The sequence below is a fragment of the Pristis pectinata genome, chromosome 5 (genome assembly GCF_009764475.1).
Source record: "Pristis pectinata isolate sPriPec2 chromosome 5, sPriPec2.1.pri, whole genome shotgun sequence".
Classification (NCBI taxonomy): domain Eukaryota; kingdom Metazoa; phylum Chordata; class Chondrichthyes; order Rhinopristiformes; family Pristidae; genus Pristis; species Pristis pectinata.
The window spans coordinates 66,064,192-66,083,622 of record NC_067409.1 but is presented as its reverse complement, the minus strand read 5'-3'; the positions used below and the strand labels follow the sequence as shown (position 1 = coordinate 66,083,622).

Below are 19,431 nucleotides of genomic sequence, written 5' to 3'. Positions count from 1 at the left end.
CACCATGAATGAAAGCAGTTTATCTTGGAGCAACCTGTGTGTCCAATTAGGCTTTTCAAGCATTTCAGAACTGGTACATTGGGAATGATTTGAGAGAGAGAATTTAATTGTAGGGATGGATTTGAGAGAAAGAATTTTGAGGGTTTAAAGCTACTTGTCATTTATTTCCAAATTCCTGGCCATCTTCTGCACTGCCATGTTCTGCATGGGCTGTTAAGTTGCCACAGCAGCTTCAAACCTGTACTGGGACATAGTCACACCCCACTGACTCCTAGGAATCTTGGGCCCAATCTGCTCAAAGTATTGAGAACCTCTGTGTGCTCGCTATACTGGGAGCACACAGAGGCCTTGTGCAACCAGTATAAGGAGCAGAGCACCTCACACATTACCCACCAGCCCTGGCAACCACCAGCTGCCCCATCTGCAGAAGAGCTTGGAGTTCTCACATTAGCCCCATTAGCCACCTTTGAACCTATAAAATGGGAAGGGAATCAAGTCATCTTCAATCCCAAGGGACTACCTAATAAGAAAAGATGCATAGCACCTAATTGAAAGGACCATAGGTGTACTTTCTTCTGAGGAAGTTTCAAAAGAACATTGGGAAGTTCAGCCAAACTGAAAACAAGCATTCACTTGACTAACAATATGATGCTTTGTCTTCAGTAAGGAGCTTCCTTATAATGAAAATAGACACTTCGGCAATCAAGCAAAAAAGATTCACGATCATCATCCTTGCCAGAAGTGACTGACAGATGAATTATTAAAAAAGTTTATTTTGTCAAAGAGCAAAATGAATTTGTTCTGATTTCTAATTTGTTTCACAAATAATCTATGGGCAATATTCAAAGATTCGCTCTGAAGTTTAAAAGATCTTATTGCTCTCAGAAAATATAGTTTAAACTAAGTCAAATAAACTATCAGATAATTAGAATACATACAAGAATTACTATAACACTTCATTCTTCAGTTCATTGGTTTCTATTACCTTGTATATGGGATCACTTAATAAATTCTGTTGCTACATGCCGTAAAATGCACTTATTAAAATGACAACATTTCCTGGAGCACTTCTTAGACCTATTGCAAACTCTCTGAGAAAATGTTCATTCCTGACAGTTCATTTGATACATTTATTAATATCCTCACTGCTAAAGTAGTCACTAAAAATAACCATATTCCAAATGTATAAAATAATATACCAAAAATGAACATTTTCTGCAGAGCATGCACCCAGAGCTCCTTAAATGTTACAGGTCATAGTAGTTTAAATAATGGAATTTCATCCTTACTGAATTCATAAATCGCTACCAAAAAATCTGAAATATGGAATAAAAATTTTCTCTCACTGAACTTATGTGGCAATCTTATTTCAACTTGCACTCCTTGATTTCTTGATGCATGAATATACGATGTGGAAATTATGCTTTATGGAAAATTGTGGTATGGATAGTTTTCTGGAAACACAACACCCCATCACCTGTGCTTGTAAAATTTATGACATATTTGGGCGTCACTTTTCCAACTTTCATTTTACTCTTTTGACTGTAAAATTTTCAAGTTGATTTGTTGGTTACTACTCTAACATTTGGAAATGATGAGGTAGGTTCCCCTCCCCTTACTCACATGCAAGCAGGGGACAATGACATTTAACTTACATTCTTAAATCCAAGAAAGTATGTGTAAGGTACATAGGACAGTTGATCAAATATAGTTATGTCTTCTTAAGTGAAGGTTAGCTTCAATGATAAAAAGACAAGCATATTCTTAAAAGTCAATTGCATAAAAGGGTGGACATCATTCCTTGGCCTATCTACTAAATTATCAGCTTTTGAGATTTTTTTTAATGGTTTAGCAACTGGAGAAAATGATTCTGAAATTCTTGGGTCAGATTCACTGCATAGCAGCAGTACAAACAAGTTCATGGTCTGGAATTTATGATGAAACTCATTACAGGCCCTCCCTGGGTTATGAATGCCCAGCTTATAGACACCCATACATACATATGAGTGAGCTCCGATAAATATTATTAAATTCAAACAAGAACCAATCTTTAATAAAAACCTGTTTACATGCAACCTCCCCGCAGTAATCAGACAACATTGTCTCTGAAGAACATAGACTGCCAGTTTCATTGCGGGGGGCTATATAAGAAAGTTGCTTTGGAAATTGACAAGCAATGACTTCTATTGGCACTTGTGCAATAAAATGCTGTTAAACAATATAACATCCACTAATACTTCAAGCCTACTAAAACTGGCCATTAAGTGTGGGACATCCTGATTCTGTATCATTGTAACTAGGCAGGGGAAGACAATAAATAAATCTTCATGTTAATTGGTCCTCATCAACACCAATCATTTATAATACAGTGGAGGTATGGTTACAATATTGAGTAATTTTGTATATTTTCCGACTTATGGACAAAAATGACTTGTGGACTTTCACAAAAAAAACAGAAACCAGTTTGTAACCCAGGGATGGCCTGTAATGCCTAACACATTAATACTAGTGAATTAAGTCAGACATACAGTAACTGCATAAGTCATTTTTAATGGAGAAAAGACCAACACTACTACCCATACACTGGAAGTGTAACTAGACAAAAAAAAATTAATGCCAGACCAGAAACAGCATTTGAGAAGACCAAAAGCATTGCTAAAGCAGGAAGCTTTAAGAGTTTTGTAATAAGTCTTAGACTCTATTAAAGGGTTGCAGGTTGGTGGTGGTGTGGGGTGGGGGAAGAGTTGAGGGTAGGGGGCATTGGGATTATGGTGGTTGGATTTTGTCCCAGTCAGCAAGATATACGTGGGCAAAGACATAACTTCCAATGATGAAATGAAGAGTCATAGATTAATGGGGTCGTACAGCAGAGAAACAGGTCCTTCAGTTCACCACGTCCATGCTGACCATAGTACTTATTTATATTAATTCCATTTACCTGCAGCCTTCTATGTCTTGGTGGTTCAAGCACTTAGAATTATAGAAATACAATCATTGAAATGTACAGCACAGAAATGGGCCCTTACAGAACACTGCTGATAGTTGGAGAAACAGGGAGCATGGTGTGGAAGGGCAATGGTATTGAGAGGTTTGAAAAATTGAGTAGGATTAAGGCCACAAGAGTATTTAAACTGCAGAATGAGAATTTTACCTTTGAGGATTTGAGGGAAATGAACAGATATAACCTGCAAGGTCAGGGCAATGTGTTGAACAAGATTTCATCTGGATTAGAATCAGGCAGTTGATTTAGATGAGCTAAATTCTTCCTTGGTAGATGGAAGACTGGGCAGGAGAGAACATAGATAGTCTAGTCAGCAGGGAACTAGGGCATGGATGAATGTTTCTGTAGTAAGTGTGCTGAGTGGGTGAGCTAGATATTATAATTGCATTTGGCGATCTTTGTGAAGAGAGAACTTGGGGTCAGAAGTTCAGTTGGCGTCGTTGGGGAAGAGAAGGAGGATGCAAAGCACAAATCCAGAAAGATTGGATTTGACGGTATGTCTATTGATTCAAATAAATGCGCTTGTTAATGCTTTCGTGGGAGTTCTGCTCGCGCAACCCATAAAGTTGGCATACATCAGACCAAAAAAAAATCACCCAGGTCGCGTTACGTGATGCAGATGTGTCAGCCTGTGAGCTTGGCCACGGTGGAAGTGGTTGAGAGAAGGCAGCTGTGACTCCGAGTGCTGTTACTGTCAACTGGCTGATCCGATGGAAAGGCTGGTTGTGCTTAAGCGGCCGTGAGGTCACAGCTGCCTGGCGAAAAACTAGCGCCGTGCGCTACTTCGGCGAGAAAGGTGATTTGCCCACACACGGTAAATGACACATTGGACAGCCTCCACTGTAATAAGTCTCCGTGCATTTGGCAATGAGAGGATGTTATTACTGGATTTGGCTGTGCATGCTATTTTCCCATCAGCTGAGAAAGGATTGACTGAAACTGATGGAAGCTTTTTAAAGAAATAATTTTGAAAAATATATATATTTAATTGCATATTCAATTGTGTTGGCAGGCGTGTTGGTTGGTATTTCTCGAGAGAATGCTGGTGGGTGCACCATGTGCACCAGGGGTCAGATCATTGCCAGTCTCTTCGTGCTCTCTGCTATGGAAATAGGCTTCGGGGTCACCAGCGTGGCTTTGGGTGCAGTCACCATCGGGGGGAGCCGGGCTCGCCAACCCCAGCTCGGGGACTCTTCACCGGTATGGAGCGGTGTTTGTGTACGTTGCAAACTGTTTCTCCTGCATTTCTTGCATTGCGTTTGGTCTCGGTGAATGTTTTGTATTCAGTGCGGTCCGGGGGCACGGATAATGGTGATCAGGTGTACCGGCTTGGCTGGGAGAAGGGGTCCCAAGCTTCTGTTCGCAAACTACCGCTTATTAGAACAAAATCAATTGGATTAGAAGGCACTCTGAGCGAGTTTGCTGAAGGTACATAAATTGTTAGCCACGCGTTAAATTTGATTATTTTACTTTTATTTCGCACAAACTGGAAGTGATTATATAAATGGAAAGGTGGAATCGAGTGCAGTGCACCGTGTGTACCTGAAATTCACACACTCGATCAGCCAGCAGATTGAGGATTAATTTGATTATTAATGCACACTCTGCAAGGACTTCATTTGTGGTGTTTGATATTAAATAGAAATAATGGCAAATTTGGATGTGACTGGGATCTGAAACCAACCTAAACCAGTCCTGAATATCACCCTTTCATTTTTTTTAATTTAACACTCTAATATCCGTAAGGCTTGCTGGGAATATCCCGGAACGAGTACTTGGTTTGAAAACTGCTGCGTGCGGATAAACTGGCGCCTGTGACTTTTTGCCTGGAGCTTAATTTGATTGACAGCATTGGGCACTGTATTCTGTAAGTTTGAAACATCAAGGAAAAGTGGGACCCGCAACAAGCCCAGATCAGATTCGAGCATTTCTATCGTATTTCTGTAAGCTGTAACCAAGTTGACAAATGCTGCTTGGTCAAAAACAGTAACGTTGCTGCTCGCCTGAGCCGCAGTCCCAGCAGCGCCGAGGGTGTGATTGTCCTCTCTGTGCTCGGCCGAGCCCCCGCTTGGCCTCCCATTCAACAGCTGAGACATCTGGTGCTCACAACACACGGCTGACCTTTGATAATCTTTGCCTTTTCTATTGTGTGTTCCGCAAAATCCATATTATTCTGTTAGGTTATGCTGAATGTATATTACTTAATGCATTTGGTAAATTATTTTCCCTTTTCAATTTCGGATCAACCTTTAATTGCCACCGAGCTATCCTTTTGAAGTTTTGAGTTTTTATTTGGTGCCTGAATGGTGGAAAGTCCTCGGGATTTTTTTCGTTAAACCTGGGATAATCGCTTAGATTGTTTCAAGCGAAAGCAGGTTTCAAGACACAAAGATTGGCATATTTGAAAATTCTTTATCAGTTTGAATTTATCCTTTGTACCCGGCTGATAAACCACTGGCTACAGAGGTTTTCAGGAACACTGCGGCCACGATGCAATTGTTTCACTATTTCAGTATCTCCCTTATTTACTCTGGAAATAGTTGGTAATGGCGACTGTCTATAAAGGTACTTTATTTATGAAAAAGCATATTAAGTGTTTGGCAGCAGTTCTTACTGAGGCTTTCTGTTTCCAGAACTCTCTTCGCCACAAGCTATTGCAACACTGGAAAGCATTTAGTCACAAGACTCAGTTCTTAAAGGGGTGATAGCATAACAACAACAACTATTGCCCATAGACTGATATACATAGGCACATGTCGCATCACCTTTATTAACGAAAACAAGAAGAAAAAACACTAAGAATGAAACTGCTATGTTGGCACTGGAAGCGTGGCAACACTTGCGGGCTACCCCCAGAATACTCTATGCAAAATACGCATTTCACTGTGTGTCTCGGTCTACATGTGACTATCTTATCTATGTGCTTTATTCTGGCACAAAATTTTTAAGATGCTTGGGTTGATCGGCCACCCTACATTTGAACACACTTTTGGTTGTATCAACCTTTTTATTGCTGAGAATAGAGTTCCAGTTCAACAATTTGTGGATCACTTCACAGCACTGCTTGTCATCCCTTTGTTGGCATATTGTGGGAGGCTAGGAAGCACAAGTCAGGTTCTGGCTGGGATGGCCACCATCCTCAGCAGTCCCATGGCCAGTGTTCTCTACCTTTCCATTACTCCGGAGAGTGAGGTGAAATTGTTCAGTGATCAAGCTACCCATCCTGAGAGACCTCATCTGAGACAGATGTCTGCTGTGCTCTGTGTCCCATTATCTGTGATCTGCCCCTCAGGCGTATCCTTTCTTACAAGTTGTCTTCTGAGCTTGCAAATGATGTCAAAGAATACAATGTTTATCTGCCAAAAATTTACAAAAACAATCAGCTGGCACAAGGTATATTTTCCCTTCCAGGTAATACAGATCTGACCCAACTTTGTCCAGATCCTTTCCAGGCATGATAAGAATGAAGTGTTTCCTTAGATTAGTACCTTTCTAGAGATTGGAAGGTCTCACATTTCTACACAAAGCTCTGATATAAGGAGTGGAAGTGTTTTATCATATTATTCCCTTGTGGCTTGGGAACAATCATTCGTTAACCTCTGAAGATCAAGTCACATTGCATGTCCATGTTCATCTCTCATGTCGGACTATGGTCTGAAGTGAGGTTCAATCTCATGCTTTGTTTCCTTTCATTCTGTCTACATTATTTGCTTCAGGTGCTCCTTGTCTGGTTGCAACCTTATTCTCCTCTATCAGTGACAGAGACGTTAGAATATTTCTCACCAAGTTAACAGTCTTATGCTTAGCTTCCTTGGTACCTTTAAAAACTTTAAGTTAGATGTAGCTCAGCAGATCAACTATGTGCATGTCTTTGCCTGGGCAGTACTGAATCTTTACGTTATGTTACGTTATCTGCAACCTCTTTGGTGCTCTACGGAGGAGCTTAACAGCAGTGATTTTGATTGGCTTGTCTATTCACCTGCCATATAAGGTTCCTCATTGTGGTCTGGTCAACAAAAATCACAGTTGTACTTGGTTGGAATCATACTCAACAATGCTTTATACACATACACATCTCCACTGGAAGCCAATGCTATTTTTGAAATATTTTCAGCTCAAGTTATAGCATCTAGTTTTTTTTTACACTTTATACTTCCAAGAAAATTACTGTGCCTGGAAATTACAAGAAACTCCCCTGCCAGTTTTTAAACTTTCTGTATTTCACACATCAAATCCAAGATGAAACAGCTTCTCAGAGCTTTGTGCTTCATTCTAAGACCTCTTTCCAGAGTTTAGCTGCCACCTTCACACCACAGAAAACAGTACTGTATAATAAGCACCTGACCAGTGAGGAGAGGCAGTGATGAATGGCAGCTGAATATGTTTTTATCGCAAGCGGGTTTGGTTAACAATGGTTATGACTATCACAGCATGTTGAAATGGGTCTTCAGTAGTTAAATAACTTTAATTAGACATGCATTTCTCACAGCGTTTGTGAGAACATATCACAGTGTGCAATTTACTGCAGTAATTGCAGATCAGGGCAAATTCTTTTTGTGTGGCAGATATATTTCATTGAAAAGTGGTAAAATTTATTTTAGTATAATGGTCCTAAATAATGAAACAAAACTTGCATTAATGAAGGATGAACCTTCCTGCTGTGACTTCTTCAACAGGGATTTAATTACTGTGATGTATTTTCACAATTGCATTGATGGCTACTTAGTGGAAAGATGTAGGTCCTTGGTAAGCTTGCACATGGAATATTGTGTGCACATCTGGTTTTCTAACCTGAGGAAGGACATGCACTCTGGAGGAAGTGTTACAGAGGTTCACTGGATTGATTCTTGGGATGGGACGGAGGAGGGATGAGGAGAAATTAAGCAGACTGGACCGATAGAAGAATGAATGGTGATCTCATTTAAACATACAAAATTCTTCTAGAGCTTGACAGAATAGATGTAGCAGTGATGTTTCCCCTGGCTAGGGATTTAGAACCAACATTTACAGTCTCATAATAAGACATCACCATTCATAACTGAGATGAAATGAAATCTCTTCATCCAGAGGCAGCGGACCTTTGAAATTCTGTGCCCAAGAAGGCAGTAGCAGCTTAATTGCTGAGTATATTCAAGAGAGAGGTTAAAACACTCTTGAATATAAAAGAAATCAAGAGGTATTGGGTTTTAGGAAAGTGATGCTCAGCTGAAAGATCAGCCATAATCTTACAAAAAGTCAGGGTAGGCATGATGAGCTGAATGGTCTACTCCTGCTTCTATTTCTTATGTTATTGGAATGCAGTGTTCAGAATAATAAAGTCCCAAGATGAAGTTTTATTGTTGGTGGCAGTACAAACAAGATTCCTACTTTATGGCATTAACTTTTTATGTATCTAATACATTTTTTTTCTTTACAGTTTTTAATCTGTGGAATATGTGGAATTGTCTGCGCTAAAAAGAAATCTGGTCGGATAGTGAGTGATTTATTTGTAAAACATTCAGCCCAGTACTATACATGTTAATATCCATCATGTTGTTAATCCAGCATTACTATTATATTTCTTTCAATGTAAATACAAAATGGCTAATGAGTGTACATATTGTTCTTTTCAGCTTCTCATGCATTGAATTATTTTGTTGGGAAATACTTTTACTTTGTATGTTCATAGTACTTTTAATATGACTAGTTTCACCTTGAGTATGCAATGTAGATTTTATAATGGACCAAAGTCCTATTGTGGCATTTGTGTCATTAAGAAGTGAATAGAAGGCGAAAGAGATATTACTATTTTGTGCCACGCTCTGATCTATACTTGAGTTTGTTCCACTCTCCGACAAGAATACCGTTTCCAGACAAATCAAGTGGATTTGTCATTTTTTTGATATTTTGGGTAAATATTTTAAGCAATTGATATTGGAACAGAATTATACAGCATGAAAACAGACCCTTCAGCCCAACTTGTCCACGCCCACCAAGTTGCCTACCTGAGCTAGATCCATTTGCCTGTGTTTGGCCCATATCCCTTTAAAACTTTCCTATCCATGTTTATTTAAACATTGTAATTGTACCCACCTCTACCACTTCTTTTGGCAACTTGTTCCATATACTCACCACCCTCTGCGTGAAAAATCTGCTGCTCAAGTCTCTTTTAATTTTTTCCCCCTTAAACCTATGCCCTCTATTTTTAGACACCTCTACCCTAAAATACTGACCACTCAGCTCATCTATGCCCCTCATGATTTCATAAACCTCTATAATGTCACCCCTCAGCCTCCTTGGCTCCAGGGAAAACAGTCCCATCTTATCCAGTTTCTCCTCATAACTCCCAGCAACATCCTTGTGAATCTTTTCTACACCCTCTCCAACTTAATCACATCCTTGCTGTAGTATGGTGTCCGGAACTGCGCACACTATTCCAGGTGTGGTCGCACCAATATCTTGCACAGCTGTAACATGACGTCCTAACTCTTGTACTCAGTGCTCTGACCAATGAAGGTGAGCATGCCATACTCCTTCATCACCATCCTGTCTAAGTGTGTCTCTACTTTCAGGGAACAATGTGCTGAAAGTTGTGACTCATTTAGACAGGTGGTCTCTCTGTTTTACAACACTCACCAGGGCCCTGACGTTCACAGTGTAAGTCCTGCCCTGGTTTAACTTTTCAAAATGTATCATTTATGAAAATGAAAATTATTTTACAAATAGTAATATTATTCCTTGGAAGTCAAGTAGGGGCCAAATAGAATTAAATGATGTCAGCAAGTCTATCATATTCTTAATAAACAGAAAGTAGTTGTTGCAATCTCTTGAAAAATTATTGTGGTGTAAATACATTGTATTTGACAGAACAGAACATAGAACAGTACAGCACAGGAACAGGCCCTTCGTTGTGTTGTGCCGAACCAATTACATTAGTAATAAAATGCCCAACTAAACGAATCCCTTCTGCCGACACAATGTCCATATCCTTCTATTTCCCTCACATTCATGTGCCCATCTAAGAGCTTCTTGAATGCCCCTATCATATTTGCCTCCACCACCACCCCAGGCAGCGCATTCCAGGCACCCACCACTCTCTGTGTAAAAAAACTTGCCCCGCACATCTCCTTTGAACTTTCCCCTCACACCTTAAAATGCATGCCCTCTGGTATTAGACATTTCAACCCTGGGGAAAAGATACCGGCTGTCTACTCTAACTATGCCTCTCATAATCTTATAAACCTCGATCAGATCTCCCCTCAGCCTCTGCCGCTCCAGAGAAAACAACCCAAGTTTGTCCAACCTATCCTCGTAGCACATGCCCTCTAATCCAGGCAGCATCTTGGTAAACCTCTTCTGTACCCTCCCCAGAGCCTCGACATCCTTCCTATAATGGGGCGACCAGAACTGAATGCAATACTCCAGATACGGTGTAACTAAAGTTTTATAAAGCTGCAGCATAACTTCCTGACTCTTGAACTCAATGCCTCATCTAATGAAGGCAAGCTGCCATATGCCTTCTTTACCACCCTATCAACCTGTGTAGCCACTTTCAGGGAGCTATGAACTTGGACCCCAAGATCCCTCTGCTCATCAACACTGTTAAGGGTCTTGCCATTAACAGAGTACTGTCTCTTTACATTTGATCTCCCAAGGTGCAACACTTCACAGTTGGCTGCGTTGAACTCCATCTGCCATTTCTCTGCCCATCTCTCCAATTAATCTATATCCCACTGTATCCTTTGCCAATCTTCTACGCTATCCACACCACCACCAATCTTCATATCATCTGCAAATTTACTAACCCACCCACATACATTTTCATCCAGGTCATTTATATACATCACTATATACATCACCAACAGCAGAGGTCCCAGTATGGATCCCTGAGGAACGCCACTCGTCACAGACTCCAGCTAGAATAATTCCCATTGATCACTACCCTCTGTCTTCTAAGGGCAAGCCAGTTTTGAATCCAAACAGCCAATTCACCTTGGATCCCATGCATCTTAATCTACTGGATGAACCTCCCATGAGAGACCTTGTCAAACGCCTTACCAAAATCCATGTAGACAACATCCACAGCTCTACCTTTATCGATCACCCTTGTCATCTCGTCAAAAAATTCAATCAAGTTAGTAAGGCACAACTTGCCCTGCACAAAGCCATGCTGACTGTCCCTAATTAGGCTATTATTTTCCAAATGCTCATAAATCCCATCCCTAAGTATCCTCTCCGATAACTTCCCTACCACTGATGTGAGACTCACCAGTCTATAGTTATCAGGATTATCCCTGTTTCACTTCCTGAATAATGGAACAACATTAGCTACTCGCCAGTCCTCCGGGATCTCACCTGTGGCTAGAGAGGACACAAAGATATTGGTCAAGGCCCCGACAATCTCAATAACCTGGGGTATATCCATTAGGCCCTGGGGACTTATCTTTCTTGACTAAATTCAGCACCTCTCGACATCCCAGGTTCTCTTACCCTGCCATTCATGTCCTTCCTTCTTAACTGGAACTCTGTGCAGTTGGTCTTTAAATACCCTTCACATGTCAGATGTGGACTTGCCTAAAAACAGCTGTTCCCAATTAATTTTCCCCTAGTTCCTGCCTAATGCTCCCGTAATTTGCCCTGCTCCAACTTTATGCTCTCCTGCCAGGTCCTTATCTATAGCTATCTTAAAACTTAAGGAATTGTGGTCACTGTTCCCTAACTGTTCTCCCACTGAAAGGTTGGTTGCCTGGCCAGGCTCGTTACCCAACAGCAGGTCCAGTACGGCCCCTCCTCTCATTGGACTAACGACATATTGATTTAAGAAACCCTCCTGGATGCACCTCACAAATTCTGCCCCGTTTAAACCTCTTAAACTAAGGAGGTCCCAGTTTATATTAGAAAAGTTGAAGTCCCCCATGACAACAACCGTATTAGTTTTACACCTTTTCCTAATTTGCCTGCATATCTGTTCCTCAATGTCCCGGTAGCTTTCGGTGGGGGGGTTTGGGGGGGGGGGTGGGGTCTGTGGTATAATCGCATCAGAGTGTTCTCACCTTTCTTATTTTTGAGTTCTGTCCATATCGAATCAGTGGATGAGCCCTCCATTATGTCTCCTCTAAGTGCAGCTGTGATATTGTCCTTGATTAGTAGTGCAACTCCCCCCGAACCCTTTTACCTCCTTCTCTGTCTTTTCTAAAACTTCGAAACCCTGGAACATTAAGCACCCATTCCTGTCCCCCTCTCAACCAAGTCTCTGTTATGGCCACAACATCATAATCCCATGTACTGATCCATGCTCTAAGTTCATCACCCTTACCCATAATACTCCTAGCATTCAAATACACACACTTCAAACTGTCAGTCCCATCGTGTCTATTACTTTGCTCCTGCCTGTTTTTACTGGTCAGGACATCTACCTTCCTCTCAATTCCTCCACCTTCTGACCTGGTGCTCTGGTTCCCATCCCCCTGCCAAATTAGTTTAAACCCTCCCGAGTAGCACGCGTGAACCTCCTGGCCAGGATATTGGATCAAGATGTATCAAGTTTACAATCAGATGTATTAAGTTTTCTAAAATAATTGTGTGTAAGAGCTAGGACTTTGGTTGTATGGCTGAAACTTATTGGCCCAGAATTTGCAGTGGTTATGATGGTGGCATCATAATTGACAGTAGTTTCTGTAGTACACACATGCACAGTTATACAATGAAGTCCAAAAGCTGCTATTGGTAATTCTATTGATGAAAGCTACTTTATAGCCTTTGCCAATGAAACCTGCAGAAATCAGTGAACTCGAGCACTTCAGGGGGTTACAAACTATTCCATCTCCTTAAAAAAAATTGAAAATATTAAGCTTTGTCAGAAAAGGTGTAAATCAGTCTTTAATTTTGTGCTAAACCATAATTAACACTTTCCAGTTTTATTAGCCTGAAAAGGTAATTTTTTTGCATGGTGGCTTATTATTCGCTTAGATAATTGTTTCACAATTCCATAATTTACATGAATAATAAAAAATTATTTTGAGATTAATTTTTAAAGTATTTACATAGGATATTTCAGCTTTTGTGTTAGCCTCACCTCTATGTTGAATCTTCTTTTGCAATCTGTAAAATAGTGTAAAGAGTTTGTTAAAGATGAGTGCTTCTTTCGTCTGGTTCACCATGTATAAAAAGTAATCAATCTGATAGATTGTATATCCTGCTTTTAAACTAAGCACAATGATATCACTGCTTCTGAATGCCAGATATTCCTCTTTGCACTGATGCCTGGCAGCAACCAAGGTAGGGAAAGTTGAAATCCATTCACAGAGATCAGAGTCATTAGTTTATAGAGAGATACAGCATGGAAATAGGTGGACAGCCTTCTTCAGGTTCAGTAGCAAGTGCCACAATACCAGCTACAAAATGAGGGCAACAATTATAGCCAGTGGATGTTTAATTTTTGTTAGCATTCCTTGAATCAAAATTCTATCTCATGGATATTGAAAATCACCTGCTGAAGAGAATAATTTATCACATTGGGAAATTATAAATAGAATTAATTTAAGGAATTTCTCTTTAACAGTGAACCATATTAAATTTATGGGCAAGGATAAATAAGTATGATTAATTAAAATAGGATCATTATGCCTCATTTATGAACCTTCATTAAGTATTTTTTTATTATATTAATTAATGGAATATTCATTTTACCTTCTAATTTTATTTCTAATCTGCTGATGTGATGCCTGATTTTAATCTTTCCTCTTTCCTGCCAGATGATATTATTTTCTGCCTGTTGTATCTGTGGACTGATTGGAGGAATACTAAATTTTCAGTTTCTGCGAGCAGTAGCAAAAAGGACATTTACTTACCCCATTTATCTGGCTTCCATGTCGATGGCATGCCTGGGCATTGCGGGGTGTACCCTGTCTGCCTGGCTCACCTGCCGCCTGGCCAGCAACGAGCAACAGAGGATGTTCTTGGAAAGAGATCACTCACTGCATCACTCTCATGAAATGACAGAAAAAGTATGTAACCTTTTGTAACTGAGAATGAATATAGATTTTATGAACTTGATTTTAACTTTGCAGCAAGGTGGAAGTAAGAAAATGATATTTATGTTTGATTTTGTAGTGCTTGATGCTGTAGAAATTCTATTCAATCATATTAACAGAAAATGTTTATTATTTTTCAAATCCACTTTTATACTATCATAGTAATGGAATAATCTGATCTTTGATTCAAACAACTGCATGTATCAGGTATCGCCTAGAAAAAATCCATTCAGTCCAGCTGAAGACCATTCATATTGTGATTCTTAGGGCATCAGTATTATAGAAAATTAATCATTAGATTATTTTACAGGATGTGAAGAGCAATTTGGCTCATCACTTTTTGATCTGTCATTTAATACTATTTGTTTTTGTTGCAAGCATGTAATACTGAAATCAAATCAAATAATTTGTAATAATAGGAATGATTTTTGCCTCACTTTTGAATTGATTTTCTCTTCAGTTTTTTTTATGCATTCTTTGATTTCATTTTTACAGGTAGCCAGTAGGTGAATTTATTTACCAACACATGACACTTCCATGTCATTAAGACTAATTTCTACTTTTTATTCAAACGCATCCATGACCTGGATTTCAACCTGCAAAATGCCTGGTCTTGCACAGCCTTCTCTTAAAATTCAAAGACTCTTAACACACCTAACCATTCCTTTGCTGTTAGTTGTTTTCCCCTCTGCTCTTTGCAGTTTAGTGGACTTCCGTACCACAGATTCTTAGTCTTTGATCTAGGATGCTTTTCTTTAAAACAATAACAGTTTTTTTGTAGGAAGTGTATAATTTGGCCTCAGCCCTTATCGATTCCCATCGTGAAAACTCACCACACTTTCTCCAGTTCCTCTTCCTGCCAGTCCAGGTGAACCTGGTAATCCACCCTGTGAGAAATCATAGGTGGGATTCCTAATCCCACTGCTGGATGGCATGGCTTTCTTTTTATCATCCATAGAACTGCACTTTCACTTGCTAATCTAAACACTGAAAACACTGTACATGATACAAACTTTGAAGTTACAAGACTGTCATTGCATTTTGAGGTTAATTTCATTTTTGTACAATCTGCACAATGCACCAAATATTATACCTAGATCCAGACCACTTCCAGCCAAAACAGTCAAACAGATGGGTTAAAGAAGGCCCACATGATAAAATTCATTTTACCCAGACCTGAATTATGAGCAAAATCTCAAGAATCTTATTCTGCAATGGAACTGAAGTTCAGATGCGGTGTACATTATACATATACAGTCAATACTATGCAACACATTTAGAGCTACAGATCGAACATGAAATTCTGCAAGTAATGTTATGGTGTCAATTTTAATCTTAGCTTAACTTGTTGCTTAAACTATAAACAAAATTCCATTTTTGTTGCAACTGATCTCTATATGTGGTTAAAAATAGCTTAGACTTAGATAGTGTGGGATTGCATTAGGTCAGAACTAATTGATCACCAACAAAATCACTACAGTACACATGTGGCTTCTGAAAATAATTGTTAGAAGTAGGGACAAACTAAAACAATCAATTATGATAAATATACAATAATACTTTAATGCCTTCCAGGCAGCTAACATGTCAGTCATCTAATGCAAATATTGGCATTTCATTTATCCAGCCGTGGAAACCATTACAATTAAGTTCCTAACAATTGCACGAGAATGTAGGGCTTAGCCTCAACAAAGGAAATCTCAACATGTGATTGATGATGTGTGAGCTTTCTTGAACTCTCAGTGAAATGCCTGATATTTCTGGTGGGAAAGTGCAGCCACCAAATGCAAGTGAGAAATTAGGAGTTTGGACTCAATTGCTGGAAGAATGTACATATATATTTGGCATATATCTGAAGATGGAAATCTATAACTGCAAAATATAAATACAGAAAGAGTCGTTATTAGCAGTATTAGCACAGATTTTTGTGTCAAAATATTGGTGTGGTTAATGGGGCTTTCATTATTTATGCATGAATAAATATCAGGTTCAGGTGAAAAGCAGAAACAGTTTTAAAATACTAAAAAGTTGCTTTCTGAGTTAGTCTACCTCACCGTGGCCACACAGGAACCACTTCTTGCTGCTTGTTTCACCATTGAAATGCATTATTGGCAGTTATTTTCTGTACTTGTGCAGCAGGTACAAACCAAAGTTACCACAGAAAGTTAAGCCCCATCCATTCCAAACTGTACCTTTTTAACTGCATGCTGGATCTTAATTACAGTTAATCAATCTCTCTGGAATAAAAAAATATTATTGCAAGTTCAGAGCTTCAGTCCTTCAGGTTATAATTGATAGAGATTTGCAAGATACTAAATTATATTAAAAAGTCTTTTATACATTTGCTTTCAATGTATTTTTTTCCCTCTCTCAATTCAATCTTTCACTTTTTATTTCTCCTTATGTACTTCATTTAGAATAGAATTCATCTCCTCTACACTTCCTTCTTTGTCACCATGCAGTTAATGGCACAATCCTTCGCTCAGACTAATTTCAGGAGATGAATAGTTGCTTGTCCTGTTCATTCAAGCCCTAAGTGACCTTTTTTTTCCCTTTTTCCATGTGCAGTGAGGTATCAACTTACACGTCGATTAACTTGCTATTAGTTTTTTTAAATGCAGGAAAAGTCTAATTAATGATGCCATCAGATGGTACACAACTTATCAGCAAGTAATTACTTGAACAACAAAATTACAGAGTTATGCAAATTACTTTGTACATACTATTGACAGAGTGTAAACAACAGAACACACAACAGAACATGGGCTAATTCACCATGTCTCAATCCTAATTATTTTTATGTTTAAAGGCAAACCCAGCACATAATAGGCGGGCAGTAACTGCAATAGGTGATGGACTTCAGACCATAACAACCTGATCCTATATGAGGAAACTACTGTCGAACTATTCAGGAGAGCTTGAAAGGCATGGGATCTGTGGAGCTTGGAGGCAGCATAGAAATTATGGTTTGTCCCATAATATTCAAATATTTGTGCTTTGCAGTGTGTTACATCATCATGCACATTCTCTTTGGCTCTACCTAAGCATATTGAACAGCACACAACAATAATGCTGTGCTCACATGGATGCAATAACAATGCATTACCCCTGTGATACTGCATTGTTATGTCCTCACAAAACTTCCCCATTCACTATAAATTTCAGCTGAACTAGAATACAAATAATCATCAGAACAGTTTGACTCACTTTCTATATTTGAATAGCATAGATTTCACAGAAAGTAGATAGAAACATTAAGGAGGAACATTGATGGTACACAACAATGAGCCCCAAGGATGAAGTGTGAAACAAACTGTGGTCGATGAGTTCTACTGTTGAGGGCAAAGGGCCGTTATAGTGAGCACCCATATGAATCACCTGAGATGAGATCTTATTGGACCTGCTTTGTAGAAAGTGTAAAAATGCCTGTATAATATGAAAGAGCCAAACACATGGATGTTTAATGCTGTCTCTCACATTAGCGACAGTGCCATCTTCTGCATCAATGCTATTGTGGAACAGCAGTTCTATGCATTGTAATCTGATGCTGTGCATAAAATTCTTGGCCCACTAGAAATGTGTCTCATGAAAGCTTCCCTACTCCTATGAAGCCTTTAGGGTCTATATTCTAAGAAACTGTCCTAGCCACACGCCACACATTCCAAGACATCATCGATGCCTATTGCTCTATATTCAAATTGATTATTAGGTATAGTAATCAATTGCACTCTGGCATTGCCATGTTAGAAATAACAAAACAGCTACTTTAATTTTCATGAGTGGCAGTTCAGCATTGTCGAATGGTTTACTGCAAGCTTCAGATAGAATGAGCCCACACTGTGAACTCTCATCAACGGTGATTTACGTTGATAAAGGAATGCATCCTTTGGAGCAGGGCAGTAGGCTTTGTAGTCAATCAGGAGTACTACTGTTTCAATTAGGTGAGATTTAGATATGGCATCAGGATATACAGAGCAAATAAAGAGAAGCACAAAATTTAAAACAAAAGAAACACATAGAGCACAACTGAACAGCATTCATTCACCTTCATTATATCTTAGTTTGTTTTCTCTTTTTGGTACAGAAAAGAAAGTATAATTTGTTCAAATAAACACAGAACATGTGTTCTCTGCAAGAAATAAACATGTGAAGCACATGGTAGATCTTGGCCTGTAGATTTGTTTAATAGATAATTATGACCATTGCTGAGAAATTAGAAACCAACATTGAAAAGAAATTCTTGTCCAAAATTCCTCTCACAATCTAAAATTTAAATATTAATAGTACTTCATTGACAATGGCTATATTGTTTAAATATTTACATTTGACCAGATCATGCTGAAAAAATAACTAATAAAGTGCTAATTTTCTCCCCTGATATTAACATGCAGATTAGTCAATAAATTTACAAGTTGCAATTTCCAAAACTTACTAGTCAATTTACAACATTCCACTGTGTGATTTGCAAGCACGGTCTTCCTGTTACTTTTCAGAAACTGCCAGATTTGCATATTAGTTATGTATTAAACTCAATAGTTAATTCTGTCAGTGAAGGGCAAAAGAACTCCGCTAATGATTTTATGAATACTTTGAAACTGTCTTCACAAAACACTGTAGTTACGGAAGAGAGTGAAATATTGGATGTGATAAACATAGGCAGTATTAAGGTGTTTAGCATTTCTGAAAGTGGATAAATGGCAGACCTGAATAACATGTGTCCATGATATTAAAAGAAGCAAGGGAAGAAATTGTAGAGACTATGACCATCATTTTTCAATCCTCCCTGGCTACAGAAGCAAGCAAGAGCATTGGAGGACTGCTAACATTATATCATTGTTCAAAAATAAGAAGGGATAAGCCAAGTAATTACAGGCCAGTTAATTTAAATTTAGTAGAAGATAAATTATTAGAATCAACTCCAAGAGACAGGTACACCTTCATTTAGAAAAGCACAAAATAATATAGGATTTAGCATGGGTTAAGACTTGACTGCATTTTTGAGGAGGTAATACCAAAGATTGAGGGCAGTTTTAATGCATCAATTTTAGCGAGGATTTTGAAAGATACCAATGTGGCAGGCTCATAAAAAAATGCTCCAAAGATACAAGGGATAATGTCAAATTTGATGCAAAATTGTCTCAGTAGCCATATTCAAAGTGCAATGATTGATGGGTGTATTTTTGTCTAGAAGGCTGTTACTATTAGAGTTCCACAGTGCTCATTACTAGGTCGCTTGCTTTGTGCATTGTATATTAATGATTTAGACAAATGTAAGGATGATAAAGCAGGTTGCAGGTGATACAAAAATTGGCTGTGTGGTTGACAGTGAGGAACAAATGTTTGGACTGCAGGAGGATACAAATGGTGCAGTCATTTGAACAGTAAGTTGGCAAATGTATGTCAATCCAGAAAAGTGTG

The 19,431-nt window shown here is 38.9% G+C and overlaps 1 protein-coding gene across 1 annotated transcript in view; it reads left to right on the top strand.

Moving 5' to 3' along the window:
- Positions 1-4,057: 4,057 nt before the first annotated feature.
- The window catches only part of LOC127570969 (transmembrane protein 196), a 28,450-nt gene continuing 13,076 nt past the window's right edge, over positions 4,058-19,431 (top strand). Inside the window, exons 1-3 of the mRNA XM_052016937.1 lie at positions 4,058-4,201; positions 8,418-8,474; positions 13,735-13,986. Of these exons, the coding sequence (XP_051872897.1) occupies positions 4,058-4,201; positions 8,418-8,474; positions 13,735-13,986 (453 nt within the window). The remainder of the gene's footprint in view (positions 4,202-8,417; positions 8,475-13,734; positions 13,987-19,431) is intronic.